Source organism: Propithecus coquereli, unplaced genomic scaffold, assembly GCF_000956105.1.
Source record: "Propithecus coquereli isolate 6110/MARCELLA unplaced genomic scaffold, Pcoq_1.0 Scaffold215, whole genome shotgun sequence".
Taxonomy (NCBI): Eukaryota; Metazoa; Chordata; class Mammalia; order Primates; family Indriidae; genus Propithecus; species Propithecus coquereli.
The window spans coordinates 377,652-400,022 of record NW_012146634.1 but is presented as its reverse complement, the minus strand read 5'-3'; the positions used below and the strand labels follow the sequence as shown (position 1 = coordinate 400,022).

The 22,371-nt window shown below is 37.3% G+C and overlaps 1 protein-coding gene across 1 annotated transcript in view; it reads right to left on the bottom strand.

Annotated features, from left to right (window-relative positions):
* CTTNBP2NL (CTTNBP2 N-terminal like) overlaps window positions 1-21,208 on the bottom strand; it is a 51,892-nt gene extending 30,684 nt beyond the window's left edge. Inside the window, exons 1-2 of the mRNA XM_012644638.1 lie at window positions 21,191-21,208; window positions 6,626-6,733 (exon numbers count right to left, since the gene is read on the bottom strand). Coding sequence (XP_012500092.1) covers window positions 6,626-6,724 — 99 coding nt within the window. The 5' untranslated portion in view covers window positions 6,725-6,733; window positions 21,191-21,208. The remainder of the gene's footprint in view (window positions 1-6,625; window positions 6,734-21,190) is intronic.
* Window positions 21,209-22,371: the final 1,163 nt, after the last annotated feature.

The window sequence follows — 22,371 nt, the reverse complement described above, 5'->3', positions numbered from 1 at the left end:
AAAAAAAAAAATAAAATAAAAAAATAACTCTATGCCAAATCAAACAATAGAGGAATAAACAAAGAAATAAATGAAAAAAATCAATTCTGCTAACGAGGCTTTCACATTATCCCTGTATTTCCTGTTTTCATTATAAAAAGAGAGAGACTATAACATAACATCTGTTCCATGCCCCAGAGTGCACTGTTAACCTTTGCTGTCTCAAAATACATGCTTTTGGTTGTGGGGGTGGGGAATGGATCAATTCAAAACTATCAATTCCCATAAGAAAAACAGGCTAAAGTGCAAGCACCACTAATAACAAATATATAACTGAAAAGAACTCATCATCCTTATGAAAGATTATCAATATTTTTTGTTTTATGGAATATAACTTTGTTCCTAAATGAATGGATGGACTTTGAAACCTATGTTCTAATAATAACTAACAGTAAATGAGCACTGAGCACCTCCATTAGTATTTTCTATCTCATTTAATCCTCACAATAACCATACCATTTCACAGATAAAGTTTACAGGGTAAAATAACTTGTCTAAGATCACACAACAATTAAGTGGCAGAGCTCAAATCTAAGTCTGTCTGATTTGAAAGCTCTTTCTCTTAACAGCTACACTTAATTGAATGTTCTGGTTGACAGTTTTATAGATAGAGCGCCTAGTAATTATCTTTTTTGAAAAACTAGGATTATATGTATGGATTCTACATAGACAGAGTAAGAATTAAAAATATCAGCCACTCTAGCAATAAAAAACATATTTAAATGTGGCCAAAAGTGGCCGCTGATTAATTCATTAATTAACATGTTTCAAAATAAAGGTTATGAATATAAACCAAAAACCTTATAATTCAATAACCTAAATAAAGTTCTGTTTGTACCCTAATATTCCAGTTCTCATCCAGGCAGAAACTGGATTTCTCTAAGTTATAGCCTATGTTCATGTGATCCTTATCAAAGATCTAAACTATCCACTCCATTCCTAAAAGTTCTTCCTAAAAAATCATCTATTAAAATAAGATCATTTTTGGCCAAAGAATTGTTAGGTCCAGGCTTATGGATGCCAAAGAATGTTTCAATGTGCATCCTTTAAGACACTCAAAGATCTGTTATCAAGCAAGCTAATAGCTGATTTTTTCCAACTGTAAACACTCTTGACAGCTTATCAGTATAGGAATTGTCCTATACTGGTAATTGCTAAGTTCAATTTTACCTTCCTCATTTCAAACAAGCTTTTATAATAATCTGCTCCTATAATAAGTACAAAGCCATGACCAAAAGCAGATGTCAGACTCAACTTACAGAGAATTTATGGTGTTCTTGAGACACGGTATCTTCCATGGCAACTGTTATTTTTATTTCTATACATTTGGCACTGTCACAAGATCTTTATAGTTATTTCAAGAATATTTTCAGCAAAAGTAAATATTTGTTGTTTCAACAGACATATGAGTAACATTTAGATTTTTTTATTTTTTAACTCTTGGTTGCTGAAAATACGTATAATAGTTAAACCTATAGCATGACATATTACATAGTCTCATACTCCAAATCCACTTCTAACTTTGTCGTGTCTACATTTTTGCCTATAAATCTTCTTGCTTGGGGAACTTTGCAATGGTCTTTGGCCAAAAACAACGAAGTTTTATCCTAGGCTTTAAAAGAGTCATACCTGTTTTATGATTGCAGCATCAGTGGAAAGGAATTCAAGATTCCTTAAGCTAGTTCTACATAAAAGTCATAATGCTTTATTATTTGTCATTGCATAAGCAATTTGAAGAATGCTTTAAAATAAAATGATACCAATAAACGCAGGGTATATTTTATTTAGTCATAGCCAAGTGTGTGGTTTTGCAACAAATGTAAGATGTGCAGCTATAATATGTCTACTGTGGAAGATTCAACAAAAACTATTTAATCTAAATTTTATTAGCAGTTAAATCTATTTTCTAGATTTTTTAAATGGCCATTGATAAATGTTCTTTCATCGTCCTCTGGAACAGTCACAGATTATGCAGGGAAGCCATTTCCTAGATTGGCTTGGAATTAATGAACTAAGGCTCTCCTGCTAAACTGTGTGGTTCCACTCCTGGCTTCCCCCAGACAGTTCATGAACAATGTAATTTGCTTTCATTGTAGACAGTATTCCTATAATGTTCTCATTCATGAAATTAAAGTGGTCAAAGGGAAAGACTTTCATAAAGAATGTTTTTTGCTGATGTGATTCCTTCTAAAACAGAAAATCACTTTACCTAAAGTTCAATTAGGGCCAAATACAGTATAAATGGCCTCTGTAACAGGCTTGAAATATACAAGATGCTGAAACATTATTTTCCATTGGCTTTCCTGGTTCTATGCCAAACATGTCTTGGCTACAAACATGTCCTGGCTGCAACAGAAGAATGAGGAGGCTTTGGGGGAGAAATAGGACATAACTAAGGGAGCTCTAGAAGGGTGTAGCTGCAATCTGGCACTTTGCAGAAATTTTGGAAAATGAATGAAGCTCTTTTATAATTCTAACTCTATAGGTAGGATCCACTTACAAATTATGGGAACTTTATAATATATCCCTTAAGAAACCCAACTCTTTCCAGAGAAGTGACAGTGAGCCATATGGTTCTGTTCAGAGATGTAAGGTTGAAGAATAGATTTTATGTTCAGACAAAAATCTATTTTGAAGGTAAGGAGGGAAAAAAAAAAGATAAATTTTACTGAAAGCCAAACAGAAACGGAAAAACAATCATAGCTATTTAGGAAAAAGACCAAAACCTTTTCAACCCACTAAGCATGAATTAAAAACTAATATTAAAAGGAAGAAAATTAGTAAGCTGTCTCATTAGTCCAAAGAGTCCAACAGGTGTTTGTTGTTAAGCAAAAGCTACAGAAATAATACAGTAATATCTTGATATATTACAGAACCAAAACAAATAACAACAAAAAGCAAAACAAACAAAAGCTACTACACAAGAGTTCATTTTAACTTTAAGAATCTGGTATAGCAGTACATTTTCTCAAAGGACTGAAACAATTTTAACCCCAGCTGCCACCTATTTATCTAACAATAGATTGTTTAAAGATGTGTCACTTCTGGTGCAGCTATTCATTTCACCTAAACTGCATGAAGTTTAAGCCTCAGAGTAACTTTATCACATATAGACCATATGCAGACTAAATACAACACTTGTGCCTGATTCTGAATGGTATCTTATATCAAAACGCTCCCTTAATTATAGCTCCTGCTTCTCAAACTGCTCTTTTAAATTGGCAGAAGCTGCCTATAGTAACCAAAATCGGATTCATGCAGAAAAAATATATTTTAGGAAAACGTGCAACAAGCACCTAAGCATCTGTTAACACTAAAACCAGAAAGCAGTATATGCTGCGGAGCACCTAAGAACAGCCTTTAAAATTTAGTAATTCACAGCATTCACTTTGAATTATTATGGCAATCTTTTAAAGCAACACACTACAATGGCACAATCATTTCATTTGTTCAACACATGTTTATTGAGCATCTACATGCTAGGCACTACGCTGGGTACTGAGGATACAGTGATTAGTAAATAGACACATAAAGTGCTACAGGTTTGTATAGTTTCTAAGGCTGAAAAGCAGGAGGTTATATTGCTAAAACTATAAAAGAGAAAACAAGATCATCCTCTGATTTTTCCATTAAAGCAGCCATCCTCCCACGGCTACCCTTATGAAGTGACTGAAGCAGATGATAACTGGGGGAAGGAAGGGAGAACAACAACAGGCAATTAGGGGTGAGGATTAGGAATGAGCTCACACTCTTCCCAGTCCTTGTTTTTCTTGTCTCTTCATTGATCAGATAAACATGGGATAAGAAATGGGAGGGTATCCTGGGATTAAGGAGGTTAGGACTACCAGTAATAATAGGACTAGGTTGTGAGAAATGTTAATAGAACAGAGTTTTCAGGGACTCACAGGGAGGGATAAAAAAATCACCAAGGGTAACAAAAGGGGAAGGCCTGTGAATACGACAAAGATGAGTCACCAACTGGAACGAACATTTATATATGTTGGCAAGAGAGTCATTAAAAAAGTAAGCCCTGTTGAGAACGCATTAGAGACATATCCATTCAAATGACTGTCAACCACTAACAGCTCCTCAAATATGGGGTACATGATAGGCACTGACAGCATATAAATAAAAGGAAAAGCAGAAATGAATCCTACACCATTGGAGTATTTACAATGTCATCGTGCAAACTGTAAAGTGTCACATATAAATACTAGTTATTAATCATTTATTCTTACTACAGACAAGGAAGCTTTGCTCCAGACAGGTTAAATGACTTGACCAAGGTCACACAGTTATGCTTAGTGGCATGACAGGCAAAGACTCAGACAATGAACTATAACATTCGTGACCAGGCATATGTCAAAGCCATGAACATGTGATCTCCAGGGAAGCCATGAGACAGACTCTATCCCCCCCACCATCAGAAGAGAACTGCCTAATGTACTCTGAAGAAACAAAATCACTAGAGATTAATTACACATTACAAAGCTATAAGAGAAAACAGGAAAGCAGTAGTTTCCATGATTAATTACTTTGAGGCATAGCTAATTAGACAGAAGTGTCCATTTTTTTCAATCAGCCTTAAAAGATATAAATTAATGTCACTCTAAACAGTTACAGAAATAACTGGTTTAGATGTTATTTTTAACACAATTATAAATCCCAGAGTAATCCAAGAAAAGACTAACGGAACATACATACTCTAAATCAGTACGGGAAGAGAAAAAAGAAGAAAAACTGAAGAAGAGAAAAAAGATAGAATTTTTTGTATGAACTCTACTGAATGGTTATTGTTCATTATATAGGAAATCACTGATTCCTTAAGCCTTCAAGAATGGCAATGAAAGCACCATATGTACTCACCATCAAACCGGTATTAACTGATTAACACTTAAGTGCATATATAGTAATAACATTCATTGGGTGTCGGGCAGATGAGAGGAGGGAGGAGGGGATGGGTATATACATATGTAATGGGTGCGGTGCGCACTGTCTGGGGGATGGACAGGTTTGAAGCTCTGACTCGGGTAGGGCAAGGGCTATATACGTAACCTAAACATTTGTACCCTTGTAATACCCTGATATAAAAAAAATTATAAAAAAAAAGAATGGCAATGACAAAATGATCTTTGTTGCTATAAAAAAAAACTTCAACAAAGCAGCTTCATATGAACACATGAACACACATGAAATATTAATACTAATGTCCCTTTTATTCAAGAAAGATCTAAGTTAATTTTTAACAGAGTAGTAAAGCACTTTATAAACCTTTTATTAATGAACTTTAAGATGTTACCAACATAACCTCTTATATAAAAATCTTCTTCGCTATTTACTCAGTTCCACTTTGCAAGGACTATACTTTCTTCAGCATGCTCAAGTCTCACCTTCTTTGACCATTTCCCCTCCCCTTTTGTGCCTGTCATCTTCCTGCTACTCACATAAATACCCTTAACGCCTTTCTTTCCCTATCCAAATCTGCTCTCAAGATAGAATGGGCAAAATCCTTATCAAGGTGTGTAAAGTAGTCATGACACTTGAAAGGAGTTTGCCCCCTTGTATTTTTTTAAATAGATTTTATAGTTTCCATATACATCCTGCCCCGACACACGTACAACCTCCCCTACCCCTTGCATTTGAACAGATATCAAATATTTAAACAAAAGTAAGAATTCTTTTTTTCTTTTTGTTTTTTAAAGACAGGGTCTTGCTATGTTTCCCAGCCTGGACTTGAACTCCAGGGCTGAAGCGATCCTCCTTCCTCAGCCTCCTGAGTAGCTGGGACTATAGGTGGGTGCCATCTTTTCTACCAAAAGTAGAATTCTTTTTTTTTTTTTTTGAGACAGAGTCTGGCTCTGTTGCCCTGGCTAGAGTGCCGTGGCTTCAGCCTAGCTCACAGCAACCTCAAACTCCTGCGCTCAAGCGATCCTCCTGCCTCAGCCTCCCAAGTAGCTGGGACTACAGGCATGCGCCACCATGCCTGGCTAATTTTTTCTATATATATATTTTTAGTTGTCCAGATAATTTCTTTCTATTTCTAGTAGAGACGGGTCTCGCTCTTGCTCAGGCTGGTCTCAAACTCCTGACCTTGAGCGATCCACCTGCCTCGGCCTCCCAGAGTGCTAGGATTATAGGCGTGAGCCACCGTGCCCGGCAAAAGTAGAATTCTTAATCTGGGGTCCAGGGAATCCATAGATGTCTTCAGGGAATCTTTGATCTCCCAAATAGTATATCCTGAATTTTGATATTTGAATGTATATACATTTTTCTGGAAGTCAGTCTCATCAAGTTCTAAGGGGTCAGCAGTCAAAAACAGCTAAGGCCCACTAAACTAAAAGAATGAAGTTTAAGGTCTAAACATCAGGTAGACAGACTAAGGGAACTATTTTTGAGGACAGAAAGCCTTCACCAGTGTCCCTAAAAATCATACCACAGAGGTGGCTGCCTACAGCAAGTATCAATATGTCCTCTCTTCAACTTCAATGGGAACTACAGAAATACCCTAGTTAAATAAATTACAACCGATGAAATGACTTTCAAATGTGTGATGACCTCTCTCTCTTTTTTTTTTCTTTTAACATACCTTTAAAGCTTCTATAACAAGGTCCCTTGCTTCAAGCTCTCCTTCAAGAATACTAAATAGTGTCAGGAGTTCAGGCTTGCTGAGTTTTTCCAGATTCATCCTGAAAGCCTAAAACAAAGACAATAATCAGACAATCTTCAGAAAAGAGTTAATTTCATATAATTAAAGAAAAAAATAAAGTGAGACAGATAAGAGCAATTACAGTATAAAATGCTTTAAGAAAGGAAATGGTTACAATTATAGAGAAACACAAGCACTTTCTGATATTAATCACAAACTGAGCAGTAAGAGAAAATAAAATTCACTTTATTGATTTCATCACCACTCACAAAGATCAATTTTTTGTCATCTTTCCTCCAGACGTATTTACAAACAAATATGCTAGATGATCTCAGAAAGAATCAGTCACTAATTTTGTTCACCAGAAGTTCAGGTAAAATTGTGTTACAATGAAAACTATTTCACTGGAAAATTGTTAGACTATGAAAAGATTTCCCAGTTTTAGATAATCAAATTCCAAACTGTATATAAAACATTCTGGCATCCCTCATCAATTGGTTGAAATAAAATCCGAGCAAAGATAATGTTTGGTGGGAGTATGGGAGAAACTTTTATTTTAAATTGTCTACTCTTGCAACCACTATAGCAATATTTATATTTTATATAGTAAAAATAGACTTAATACAAACATATGCAAATATACTTTTAAATGAATTCTTAAAATATGTTGTTTAAACATCTTAATTGGTCAGGCTACTACAAACTGAATTTATTTGACTTAACAAGTTCACATTTCTACGAGGATTTGCATGTTCTGAAATATGTTAAATGGCAAATTTACAACGCACAAACCCAATCCTTTCCACAAGATTTTCTCACAAACCGAACACAGAAGTTAGACTGCTATACAATCTTTGAAGGGTCTTCAGATAAGTGTATATGGTAAGATATATTTCCAACTTCCAAAGTAGAGCAAATACTATTTTCTCTCTCCCACTTTTTACTTCTAAATTGCCACCCTCATACAGTTTTCTTTAAAGTGAATAACAACATGAGTAGTTCACACACTCTCCAGTAATTCCTCACTCTTAAGTTTTAGGAGGCACACAAAAGACTCATTGACTCCTTCCAGAGCTACTGCTTTTAAGTGAAGAATATGTACAAAATGGCATGTTTCACTTTGTTGTTAGATTGTGTTCCAGGACATGTAAACTCAGCTGTAACTGCTAACTTTCTAACTAGTGAATTTTACCAAATAGTAAGTGATTCTCATGTTTTTTGGATTAGAGCTATGTCTCATAAGTTATTTTGAAACTAAAAACTAAAAAACAAAACAAAAAACAGAAAAATTCCAACACATCTAATAAAGCTACAGTTCATATAAGATGGTATACAGGAAAGAGGATGTGGCTTTGCAGTCAGATGCCACATCTGCATCTTTCTAGTTTTGTGACTGGGCAAATTTTCTGATTCTCAGTTTTCTAATCTGTGAAAGAGGGATGATGACATCTAACTCATAGGGTTGCTGTGAAGATTGAGTTAATAAATGTAAAATGTCTACCATGCCCCAGATACCAGCTAAATAATGGTTTAATTATTAATAACTACTATCCTCTCTCATTTCCGAGAAGAATTTAAGAAAGGAATTATCAAAACTGTGGACAGCCAAGATCAATGCCCTCAGAAATACCTTCAGCTGCCCTTGTGTAGTTGGGAAGTCCTTCTTCGTTCCATTCTAAGCTTCTTGGTAAAAAATCAAGTACTATTTGTTAGAGAGCCCAATTAAATAAGAGGTAAATATATATATATAAAGAGCTAAATCAGATTGTACCTAAATCCAAGTATTTCATCTGTTATGATAAATATACATCCTCATAAAAGAATAAAATTGAAACAATTTTCAGAGTCACTTTAATTTTAAAGCAGTGCCACCTAGGCAAGAAGAAATTCTATTCTTTGTCAATGACATAAATAATAATACACTTACTTGTTACCTTCATGTTTATAAATCACTTCTGCACACAAATTTTAATATCGGGAACATTTTACTAATATGTACCAACTCATTTAGTGTCTACATGAAGTGAATACAATACAGATATTACATAGGAGGAAAAAAAAGCTACCACTATGTAAGTCAAGAACCAACAGATCTATTTTTGCATAGTCTAATAGTCTTTCCTTATAAATACAGATATTACATAGGAGGAAAAAAAAGCTACCACTATGTAAGTCAAGAACCAACAGATCTATTTTTGCATAGTCTAATATCTTTCCTTATAAATATTAAAATTTAACAATTCTCTCTGTTCTATCCATTTGAATCTAATCTCAATATATAGGATGTGGCAACAAATTTTTGTCTGATATATAAGTGAAACATAATAAAACTGCATTACATTTTAGGATGACAGTGATATTCTGAGGAGGGGGGGCGGGTACTGACCTGATAATTGGCAGTCACACTTTAGTCCTCAAGTATAAATTCTTAAGGTTTCCTTCAGTTAAAATTTGGGAAAATTGACAAATATATTTAAAATGCCATCAGCATGGTAGAAAAGTGTCCAATGCTGCAAAATAATAAGAAATTTGTTGTCCATGTGACCATACTGTAAACAATTTGGTAAATCCCATTAATGTCCACTATCGTAACAGCTGGTGAGACTTGACAACTGTAGGTTGACACCAACAAGAAAGAAGAAAATAGTCAGTTCTTCAAACTGAAATTGAAAAATATACAAAAATTACCAGGAATCTGACTTCCTTCTTGCAACTATAACTAGAGAAGGAGGGAGGCTTTTGAAATCTTTTTAAATTTAAGATGTCCACTGCCACTTCCAACACTCATTTCTGAATGTCACTAGAAGAAATGATCTTTCTTTCCCTGAATTAACAAAAGCCTATTTGGCTTAAATCATCATGGCTTATGTACACTTAGGTAGAAGAATATCATTACAACTGAAAATTTCAAACTTCCAAATTCATATAAGGAAAATTATCCTCACCTCCTGACAGTCCACAAACAAAGCACCTTTCTCACCACCTCAACTTTGTCTATAAGGCTGATTACGTGTCCTTAGCTTCCATTTTTTTGCATTTATATCCAAATATTAAACGTTAGAGTATATGCACATTTTTTATTTGTGTTTCCTAACAGTGTATTAGACCCAGCCTTAAATTTTATTTGATAAAATGTAATTTTTATCCATATTTTAAGGCACTGAGTCTGAAAGCCTGTATGAATTGCTGAAACCTAACAGCCAAGTAGGGACAATGTCAAAGTGGGAAATAACACAGCAATCAATTCCTAGTTGTTTCCTTCATGAATCAGTCATTAAACTAATTATGAATCTCTCAACTTAGGAGAGGAAGTATGGGTTTGTTATGCAGTCAAGAATATAGACCCTCCACATATAGGCAAACCACTGAATAAGCTATTCTAGCAATTGCTGCGCAATATATGGGGAGAATTATGTGGCCTAGGATTTTCAGAAAAAAGCCGTTTCTAACCCCACATTCATTATCAGAAATATGATTGTAAGACTTTTGGCAGGCCACATTATAGTCTACAGACTCATTCCCTACTTATCTTCCAAATGAGCTGTTCCTTGTCATTGTCATCTTCCATTAAGTGACTTTGAAAGACAAGATTATTTCAACTAGATGCTTAGCTCATTCCTTCCAAGACTCAATTTTTCTTAGAAAAGTTGTTGACAAGTTGTCTGGATACATTATCATATATTTTGGTATAGCTAGCTATAGCTAAATTAAGCTTTATAGTTTTCTCAATAAAAAATACACATGCAAATATATATAATAAAAAGATAAAGTTATACATATTTTAATATCCTGGAAAAATAAGCCCATTTATGGGCTAAGTATGACACTTATTTTATGTTATCAATAAGTGATTTCAAATGAGTTTGCCCGGCATTCCATTTGGTCTATTCATATGCTTCATCCCACCAAGTCAGGGACAATAGCCAAGCAAGCATGAGTCTTTCTAGATGAACTTTCATGTGCCAACAGTCAGAAGAGTTATGGGTATTAAGAAGCACTCCCCACCCCCACCCCCACCATACCTCCTTAACTGTCGTGCTGATTTTGCCCTGAAGTATGTTGGTGTGGCTTGGGCTCGGGCTCTGCTCATTTTATCCTGACCCTTTCCCTTCTCTCGATAATACCCACGCTCCATTCATTCTGGTTCTGGTTGTGCTTCTTTCTTGAAAGTGTCCCAGCTTCTGCTCTGGAATTCAGAATTAACTCCCTAAGACAACAGGCATTTTGCCTTTTTACTAAAAGATTCAGTGGCAGAAAAAGAAACAAACACCCTAAATAGCTTGTGTGTATAACTAAGTAAGCAGAAGGGCAGGGCAGGGTGGAGTACAAGCAAGATGTTTGTCTGTCTAGTATGTGGTTGTGAGTATATCTTTATGTGGAACTGAAGGCTTTCTTTCTCTCCAAGTGGTGGATGATATGGGACATGAGAGAGAAAATAACATTTTTATATGAGTCTTAGTTAGTACTGACAGAAATACCTCAAAAAAATCTATACAGATCTATTAAAAAAAATCAACCAAGCTAATATTTAATTTTAAAGTTATTTTAACTAGGAGATCACTCTTGCAAAACTAGATAAAAATCACTATTATATAATTAGATATCAAATTTAAGAAATTTATTCATGGGCTACAGCTGACTCAGATTGAGGTCATTCAGTAAGTTTTTAGTATTAGTAATCAGATATGAGCAAAGATGTAAAGGAAATTTGCTCCAATTATGTAAAGACTCTTTTGCATACATATAAACAAACTCAAAATATAGGAGGCTAGTTAATTCTTAAAACTCAAAAAGACTGACATACAAAATGGGTGTTTTTGACAGCTTTCCATTAGATAATGTTCTTCCTTAAAAACCCAGTATATATGAAATATTAATAATAACAAGAAATTGTCACATTTATAAATAAATAGTCACATTTATATGGACAAACATGCACTGCTATTTTAAAAAATGTATTCAAAGCAACCTCATATCAGGGAGTGGAAGGTGTTGACACATTACCTTGACTATCTCAAAAGATTTAAGATTTCCCACCCTCTGGCACTACTGGTTTTTCAGAAGGGTTATTTATGCATTTGGGGTAAGAGAGTGACAACATTCCAAATGGTCCCTCTCATTCCTCTTTGGCATTTTAGGGTCATGCTAGGTAAGAAAAACTTGTCAACATGCTATCAGAAAATACTTTTCTGATCAAGAAAGCCAATCTTTTGTACATTTGTTAAAGAAAACTGTTTTTGCTGTTATTATTTTTGCTATTATTTTAGAACAAAAGTTCTAAAATCAAGGTATAAAAACTAATCTTATTTTATTGAATTCTACAATATTAAGCAATTAAAATTTATTACCTGTATCTCAGATCAAGCTTGTCTCAGTTGAAGGTAAAAGATATTTATGGAATATTGGGATCCCTACAACATATGTGGTTTGGGGAAGCTGAGTTGTGCTTTACCAAAACTCACATGTTGAAGTCCTAACTCCCAGTACCTCAGAGTATGACTGCATTTGGAAACAGGGTCTCAAAAGAGGTAATTAAGTTAAAATGAGGTCATTAGGGTAGACCCTAATCCAATATGACTGCTATCCTTATAAGACGACAAAATTTGGATCCAGACGGGTCAGAGGCAGGACGATGTGAAGGTAACAGGGAGAAGACAGCCATCTTTACAAGCCAAGGAGAGATGACTCAGAAGAAAGCAACCCCGCAGACACATTGATCTCGGACTTCTGGGCTCCAGAATTGTGAGAAAATCCATTTCATTGTTTAAGTCACCTAGTCTGTGGTACTTTGTTATGGCAGCCCTAGCAAAGTAATACAACATGCTTACTAGTTTTAAAAACCATTAGAACAACTAATCTAATCTAATTGTATGTAAGGCATCTAAGCTTTCCCCTTACTATGAAAGCATCATAACACACTATTTTTCAGAATGCCTTGCTTTGTCTTCTTATCAGTCTGCTTTTTCCAGCCATACGATAGACAGCATTATATAAAACAAAATGGTTTTAGAATATTTTTAGAGATTGTCAATTTCAGGATCCTTTGAGGAAGGATGTTTTGTGTTATTTTTAAATACAATATAAATAGTGCACATAGAAATTACAATGATGCCAAAGGATCAAGATGCTTGTTTATCCAATATTGTCAATATATACTTGGAAGTAGGTCTCAAGGGACCAGTTCTGTAATTAAGCTAATATTCTTTAACATCAACATTTATAATGCCAAAGTACTCTATTCAAATACACAGTATTCCATTCATATTCAAAGCAGATTCTAGGATGCCAGATTATCTGGATTTATGTTTAATACAGAAATTAGTAATGATATAATTTTACTATCAACAGTAATCACCACCACCTCAGAATTCTATAGCATAGTTTCCTAAGAATTCAAGCAATAATAGTAATAATGAAAAAAGACAAACATTTATTGAGCTAAACATTAATGTGTGCTAGACAGTGTTCTAAGTACTTGACATGTAGAGGTGTTAACTAATTCAACCCCCACAACAATCTTAGGTGACAGATGCCATAATCATCACCAATAAATTCTTCTTCATCATCATCATTCCCATTTAACAGATGGGAAAGCTGAGGCTCAGAAGCTAAATAACTTGCTCAAAGTCTCACAGCTATTATGTGGCAAAAATGAGATTTGAATCCAGATAAACTGACTTCAGAGGCTTCCTTGGTAACCACTCCTACTTGGTAACTGCTGTTGACATCTGATCTTTGCATTTTATCAGCTTTAGGAATCACATGGTAGAAACATTTCAGCTAAGAGATTATTCACAAAGTTGGAGGGGACCTCAGAAATAATCTAATTCAGCACTCGCATTGTACAGATGAGTACTAAGGCCAGAGTTGTTATGAATACAGTTAAACAGAACTAGGTCTAGCACTCATGTCTTTTTAAGATCCTGTCTTATCCATTTTCTGAGACACCATGACAGGTATCAGGTTTTTGTTTTGTTTAGTTCTAAGACTCATGTATCTCTGGTGAATCTGTGTGTGTGTGTGTGTGTGTGTGTGTGTGTGTGTATTTGTATGTCTTTCATTGTCTTTCTCTCATTGTCCGTCTTATATGTTGCTAGCAAGATTTATATGTATATTAAAGAAAAGGAGGAAGTAGCCTTATGCCCATAAACAAACATTCAAACATCTTTCTCCCCAAATGAGGACATTAGCACAAAGCTATTAAAAACAGGTCTGTCTACCAGGATATCTGTTTACACCCTTTGAAGTATTCTCATCTGAGACAAGACCAAACCAGAAGAACTACATTAGTTAAGCTACTAGAGTGGATGTTAATGAAAATAAATAATAATTTTTATAAGATTAAAATTTTTTCATTGAAAATTTCAAAACAGATATATCTTTTAACATCAGACGGAATATTACCAGCAGATTGAATCATTCCAACGATATTTGTTAGTTGGCTTTAGTTTGAATGAAATTATAACATGATTTCAATTAAACATGTATCTGTCTGTCTCACTAAATTTTTGCTTTTCTAAAATAATGCCACCATGATTAGTAAAATAACAAGGGAACAATACCATGTGGATTGATTTTATTTCCAGTAAAATGATTCAGGGGTCACAATTCTAGAGGCAGCCTGGAATGCAAAAACCCTTCAAATGCTAAAATAGGATGAAGTCATTGACTTCCCTGGGATTCCAAACTGGGAAGAAACTCCACAGAGAGTACGGTATGAAGGATTAACCATAAACAGTTCAGGTATTTATGCTTTGGCTATGACCATAACCTGACTCTCACTAAAGTGCAAAAACCTCCACATAAGCCTCTAATGGGTATATAACCTGGTGATGTGGTTTTTCTTCAATATGTTGACTTCTAAGTCAGATGACTGATTAGAAAAAATGTTTTCACAATTTGGTATCATTTGAATATGACCAAGAACAACTTAGCAATTGTTTTCTTCCAAGGTTCTTCAGGTATAATAACTCTCCTGGGACATAGTATGTTGTAGTGGACAGTGCACAGATTTTGGAGTCCAACAGAGCTGGTTTACATCCTGGCCCTGTCACTTGTTCTTTAATCCACTTAACTTTTGGGCTTTAGTTCTTCATCTATAAAATGGGGATAACAATACATACTGTAACAGGGGGTACATGGTTTAAATGAGTTAGTGACTGGTCAGTTTTCTCATTTCTCATCCTAGAAGAACATACATTTAGTTTCATCTGCAAGGATAATGAAGTTTTCCTTTTTTCAATGGGTCATCAGTGTCTTATCATTCACGTGTCTAATTTACAAATCAAAACAAGTTTACTTATTCTGATTTGGCAGATTGATCTGCTCCAAAAAGAAAGAAATGGCTTGGCCAGTTCCCGGGAAAGTCAGAAAGTCGGCTTAGGGACATGTTCAACACATGTCCAGGCCAATGGTATTTGCGCACTACTTGGGAAAAGAGGACATTCTTCTCCCTAGATTAGCTTTTTGTGTCTTCGGCATATAGGTGAAAAGCATGCCTTTGCTTTTACTGAATTTTACGGTTTTTAATCAAGTCACAATTCTAACTTGTAATGACTGAGAAATGGGTTTTTTAAAAATATCACAACTATTTTTACATTAAATTACATACAAAATGGGTATCTATGTTCATAACTCAGGAGCAGTTTTCACATTCTATTATATCAATTCATCTGTTTACATATCTGTCCTCTGTCTCATAAGACTCTAAACTCGTCTGGACAACTACTCTGTCTATTCAACTTGCTGAAACTTAGCACCTAGCAGTCTCTGGTTCAAAGGGATACTAAACGAATGCTGGCTGGAAAGAAATGTACAGTATACTTTCAATCCCAGCCAACACAATTGGACTTCATCTTTAGAAAATGAGAAGTCACTAAACATTTTTAATTAGGTGAATATCATAATGAAACAGTACAGAGCTGACCTGACTGAAGAGAAACTGGAAGCACAAAGAGCAGTTGGGAAAACAATTTAACAGTCTGAGGCAAAAATGTGTGAACTAGGATGGTGACAGTAAGAATGGAAAAGACTGATACAAGAGACATTATCAAGAAAGAATTTACTTATAGTAACTTGATGACTGGTTCCATTTAGGTAGGCAAAAGGAGAAATAATCCCAGATCAGCTGAGGTTTTGAGACTGGGTGGCTAGAATGATGATGCCATTAATAGAAATAGGGATGTTACAAAAGGAACTGGTTTTAGGGGGGAAATGATGACTGTGATGTGAGACATGCTGAATGAGAAGTAATTAGACCCCCGAGACATGTTAGGAGTAGGCTAGTGTGGTGAGGGCTTAGAAGTGGAGAAGCCTTTGGGGATAGAGCCTTTTAAGGCAATTCCTTCTGTGCCCTCAATTTAGGACAAGAGGCAATAGGAAGAAGCTGATATATGGTACTAGACCAGATCATTTTTGTACCCTCATATATTAAACCAGTTAAGAACTAGATTGGTTCTGTTGTTATTTCCGTAGCACCTGCTGTAACAGAAAGGGCTAGTTAGCAGAAACCAATGTAATGAAGCACTACCCGCCCCGCCCAAAAAAACTAGTTAGTGTGTCTCTCTTTTTCCTACAACTTAGCTTGCCAATTATCCTTCATCTTTCTCTCCTTTAAAATTCTTCTCCCCTATTAAAACAATTTGTCCTCCCTTCTCCCTTATGTTCTCCTTCCCTGGCTCTCAACTTTCTATGTGGGTAGACCCGGAGCACACTTCAGCCTAGTCCTTCCCAGCAGCTTTGCACGAAGGAGCTATGCAGATGCTCCCAACGCTTAGAGTCAGGAGGCTTTTTATGTCTGTAAACCCCATCATCCTGAGCTTTTCTATTTTCCTTTCTAGTTTCCATTACACTCAGTAACAATTAAGGGTTATAGTCTTTAAATTTAGTAACAATTGAGGATTACATTCTTTGTGGCTCCAGAAGCCAGAAAGGATTCATTCAACAGCAAAGAACACATTTTGATTGAAAGCTTTGGCTTTGTACCTGAAATGTAGAGTCTGGAAATAATTGGCAGAGAGGAACCATATTACAATGTATTGCATTCTTTACTTCAGTGCCTGCTTGCAGTGCTGGTTTCTTCAACCCATTAAACCTTTGACCTCACCTTCCCCCACCTCCACTGACTATCCATGTTTTCTTCTCACCCCAGTTCTAGTTGTTTCTATAATTGCTCCTTACTTTTGGGGTAGCAGGAAAGGTTGTCTTCAAAAGGCAAAAATCTCTTTTAATCAAAATCGTCATTAAAAATCCCTTAAATCTCACGGAAGGTACAACTCTGCACAGTAATCACAGTATCCACAACACTGTATGACATTCCGGATGGTGCTACTTAAGAGAGAAGAGCTTGGAGTGGAGCAACTGACAATTCAGAAAGAAGCTATCAGCTAGCTGAATCCCTTGCCTTTCTTTTTCCTCAGGCCAAAAAACTCAAGAAAGATAATATGCATGACAAAATTATTACACATACGAACTGCAAGACACACACACACTCTCCTAAAAATCCTTGGCTCAGATGTCTGAGATCATGACATATGCAAGCTTTGTTTCCCTGTACTTAGGAATCTTAGCTATACATTGAAAAATTTAAAACAAAATCAATCAATAACTAAAATCTGACACTAACTCTTCACCTTTGCTAAAATGCTAAAGGAGTAAAAGAACATTTAATATTAAATTCTTTAACTCACGAGCCATGTGCTAATAATAATAGAGGTAATAACAATACCTACCAATTATTGAGTGCTTTTTATATGCTGGGCACCTTGCCATATAGGGGGTGTCTGTGTATTCATGTAGTCCTTAAAGAAAAACAAAAAACTCTAAAAGTTATTTCCATCTTACAGCTGAGGAAACTGAGACTGAATTATGGTGAAGATAGAAAACTGCTCTTGCCCTGAGTCACGCAGTGAAACAGCAGCGAAGTTGGGATTTGAACCCAGGTTTGCCTCTAACGTCTGTGCTATAAATTACCACACTCAATAGCATCCTTATAAACAAGCCATTTTCTCATCAAAATGCTTTGAATTGAATTTGGAAGACTTGATTTTTATTTAGTTATTAGCAGCAAACATTAAGGAAATAAAAAATGGCCTTTAGTAAGAGGCTGACAAGCTACTCCTGGGGCCACCCACCATAGACTGGACACATTTCCTCTGAAAATAAATTTCTGCTTTTTGTTTCATGCCACCCAACACTAATTCAATGGCAACCCCCATGAAACACCATTCTGCTCCACTCAGAGAAGCCAAGAATTCAAATCCTATTCTGCAAATTGACAGGTAGTACTGCAAACGTGATTCTGCCAAGACACAAATCCATAGTAGACTGAGTGTATTATGCCCACCATAATTGATCTATACGATTATATTTAGGGACCCAAGACTGCTCAGTGCTTCTGTTCATATATTTAGTGCTAGTTTAAAAGCACACAATCAACTAAAAATCCATTTTAAAAAATCCCAAAGTAGATCAGTAACTTGTCAATCAAATACTCAAACTATTCTTTAAACAAAAATCAGCAAACAATCAGTTCCTAGTGTGCTCTCCTGAATTCACTTCATTCCTATCAGGTCAGAGTCTTAGAAAAATAAAATCCTAAAACGACTAGCACTGAGTAAGTTCATAAGTCTGGTTTAAATTTCATGATAGCAAAATTATATTATCTAACCAGCAGGTATTTTCTTTACAGGAAATTCAGTATTTTAGTGGCTTAAGATACTGGAGTTTCATAAGACATCAGATAGGGAAAATCAAGTTAAATGAAGACAAAAAAGAAATAGATTGACTTATACTAACAAGTTGTGCCACATCTTATCTGTGCATTATCTTTTTTGTCTACCCTAAGGTAACACCTTCAAACTAAGTTCAACAAACACTCATTAAGTCATACTATATACTAGGCACTTTGAAAGATACAACGATGAAAAAAAAATTATGATCTGCCTTCAAATAATTTATAATTCAATGAGATAGATTAGACAGAGACATACAAATTCTCTGTATACAATGTTTTTCTTCATCTAACATGACCAAACAGGTGTTGAAAAACTTAGAGGAAAAATTTTCAAGACCCCAAAGTGTAGCAAATAGCGTTTGCTTATTGTGCCAAGTAATATAATAAAAGAGCATTATTTGCTTTTACCTCTCTGTTAAGGCCCTGACAATCACCACTACTTGGGCTTTCTTAGTTTCCTACTTTCGTTTATTTTCTGTTCTCTTCTCATGTAATAAGATATATCTTTTTGGGCTTGCCAGTTCTGCTTTCATTTTTTTCTGCTGTTATTGCTGGGGGCCCATGTCCTACCCTCCCCATCACAATACACTGTGTTTGCCAGAGAGACCCTCCACAGTTTCTTCTTTGTATTTTCTTACTGGAGATCTGGAAACAATCACTGAGCAGATCTGTGAGTACTGTGTAGCTCTGAAACCTTCAAATCTAACCATTCAAAAACAATTACCTTCAAGAATTCTAATCAGGAAGGTAAAAGACAACAGCCATTACAATCACCCTCTGTGATTCTAACTCCTTGCATCTCACTGCTATCAGCTTTGGCTGTAGATAACAGCAGTGAGATGACATTTGGGCTTGAAAGCAAAAGAAACAATGCTGAAAATATGGCAAATTTTAATATTTAGTAGTACTAGCCAGGCCGGGCGCGGTGGCTCATGCCTGTAATCCTAGCACTCTGGGAGGCCGAGGCAGGCGGATTGTTTGAGCTCAGGAGTTCGAGACCAGCTTGAGCAAGAGCGAGACCCCGTCTCTACTAAAAATAGAAAGAAATTAATTGGACAGCTAAAAAATATATAGAAAAAATTAGCCGGGCATGGTGGCGCATGCCTGTAGTCCCAGCTACTCGGGAGGCTGAGGCAGTAGGATTGCTTGAGCCCAGGAGTCTGAGGTTGCTGTGAGCTAGGCTGACGCCATGGCACTCACTCTAGCCAGGGCAACAAAGTGAGACTCTGTCTCAAAAAAATAAACAAACAAACAAACAAACAAAAAAAACAAAAAAACAAAAAAACAAAAAACAAAACATTAGAAGTACTAGCCAGAGATGATTACTGGAGATTCCATGATATTAACATTAAGCCAAAATCATCGATACTTTTTGCACCTGCTGAAACGAAGACCAACTTGACAAAACCTTTATGAGCACACTACAGAGACTTTTAGGTAGTTACATATGTGAATAGCTAGAGTTTACCTGTCCTTTATCTACTCTTAACTCTGAGATTTAAAACTTGCTCTTACTTTTCGTCCTCTAAATTTTGGTAGATGACACTGGTATTGCAAAACCAATCAACAATTATCATATATATATGTTTCCCCTGGGAGGGGGACCCACTATAAAGAGAGGTTAGAGAGTAATAAAAGGTCACGGGACTAGATTAATCATAAACCTAGATGGCTGAACCTGAATTTTCTCAAACACTTCCTGCCTTTTGTTTCAACTTGCAGTATACCTTCAAGGTTAACTACAGTCTCCCTGAGCAACAGACCAGCCCACCCTAGACTGGGATATGCTCATTCCTAACCGAAATCTATTCGTTTACTTATTTATACTGTTTCATTTGAAAACATGCTGTTATTCCTTGACCGTCAAACAATATACACTGCATTCCTGCCCACACAATGCCAATTCTGCAGATATCCAACACGCCCACCTCACTGTGAAACATAAGGGGATGGTTTTTCATCAAGTTCTCGGGGGAAGGGATAGGGTGAAAAGGAAAAATGAAACACAACACAAACCTAAAAAACCCTTAGAAGCTGGGTTTTCCCACAAGGAATAGAGAGCAGACGTACGGTACGAAGGGTGAAGGAGGGAGGGGAGTTTACTATTTCTCCTTTTTCCAGAGTCTAAAAAAGTCCCGGAGCAGGGGAGCTCTGGACGCCCCACGGCAGAACAGAGGCTCCAACGGGCTGCGGGAGGAAGACTGAGCATTCAGAGCAGGGGGGATGAGAAGAACTCAAGTGGGGTAAGGCCGCTTCGTCGGTGGATCTGGCTGTCTTAGGTTGAGTCTTTGATTTTTGCTTCGACCCATCCCTCTTTTTTTGGGAAACACTGATTTTATCTTACGGAGGAAACAAGCCCCGGTCCCACACCAGCGAGCAGGGACAGGTGTAGGGAGTGATGTCTGGCCTCCCGGGGGTATAAAATGGGGGTGGGGGCGGCATCCTAGAGAATCGGGACCTGTGAGTCCTCCGCCAAGGCTGAGGCGCTGGGCAGGCGGAGGCTTTAAATGAGAGGGGTCAGGAGGACACCCCTCTTCTGAGGGGTTGGGAATGGACGAGGGACAAAAAGTAGCTGCGAGGACCCTCGAAGGATGAGGAGCCGCCTCCTGAGGCAATACCGGGAGGTGGAGGAGACGGCCCCGCCCCCTCAGGGGATGGGCCCAGTGGCAGTTGGGACGGCGGCGGGAGGCTACCGGTGCTCCTACCCTTGCTTTGCCCTCGAGAACCCGGCCTCCCGGCCACCGCCAAGGCCCAGCGCGAGCGGCTCCTACCTTTCCGCGGCGCTCCGGGCTCCGCTCCCCGCCGCCTCCGCCACCCGCTCCGCATCCACAGCGCCGAGGCCCCGCCCCCTCAACCGCCCGGCGGGGCCATTGGCATTCACCAGGGCCAATCGCCGCCTCGCCTCTCCTGCCCCGGGCCCAATCCGTGCCGGCTGGAGGAGGGGCTTCTCCAATGTCATTCAGGCTCCTCCTGGGGCCCCAAGATCCCTTTTGTTTGGGGAGAGCCAGGCTGGGATTGAGCTCGCGTCACTTCCGGGAGGAAGCGCCCACCTCCGTCCCGAGCTTGAGGGTGGGCTCGGGTCCTCCCGCTCCGGTTCTGCAAGTTTCCACCTTCTCTCCGGGGGCATGAATATGACTAGTGCTTCGTGCTTTACCCTGACTTTATGGGGAGCTCAGGAATGGCGGGCTCTGGTGGCCTGATTAGTTAGATTTTATCCAGAATGTTAATAAATGAAGTGAGCTTTGGCGTTTGCTTTAGAATTAGTTGTTGAAAACCTGGTAACGTGGCTTCCTTGCTTACTCTGTTTTTTCCTGGACGTGCCTGGGAGTGTGGTGCTGGAAGCAAGGGCGCAAAGATGAAACACCCGAAGACCACCCTTCTCTTTTCATGTAATGTGCGGAAGTGGATACTAGCTCTGGAGCCCCGGGGTGGAGACACAGGATAGCACCCGGGAGAGCATAAACCTAGCTGACCTGTCTTCCAGGCAGAAGTCGAATAATTGCAAATTTGTGTGTCGAAGTTTTTCCACAGTATGCCTGCCACACAAGGGGACTTTTCTGTGTCCTTGGCTTCATTATACTGTTGGGAGTATGCCGTTTGCAGTGAAGCTGAAACAAAGGACAGTGTAGAGGATGCAAGGAATGTCTGTCCTCCTGTGAACACAGGAATGTAGATCTTACAAACCCTAGGCAGCAAACCCTAGGCAGGACCAAATAACCCAGAGAGGAAAGATGATACATACCTAGTTGCATCCCTACCCGAGGTCAAAGTTTCTGAATTCCTTTTCCATAGATTGCCCCTCTGCTCACAGATTGCTTCAGCTGGTTACATTAATAATAACCGTATTATTTAAAATACAATATAATAAATACAAGACAAATATTTATAATACATAATGTATTACTTTTAAATATATTATTCCTAATCTTAGCATTTATTATTAGTAAGACAG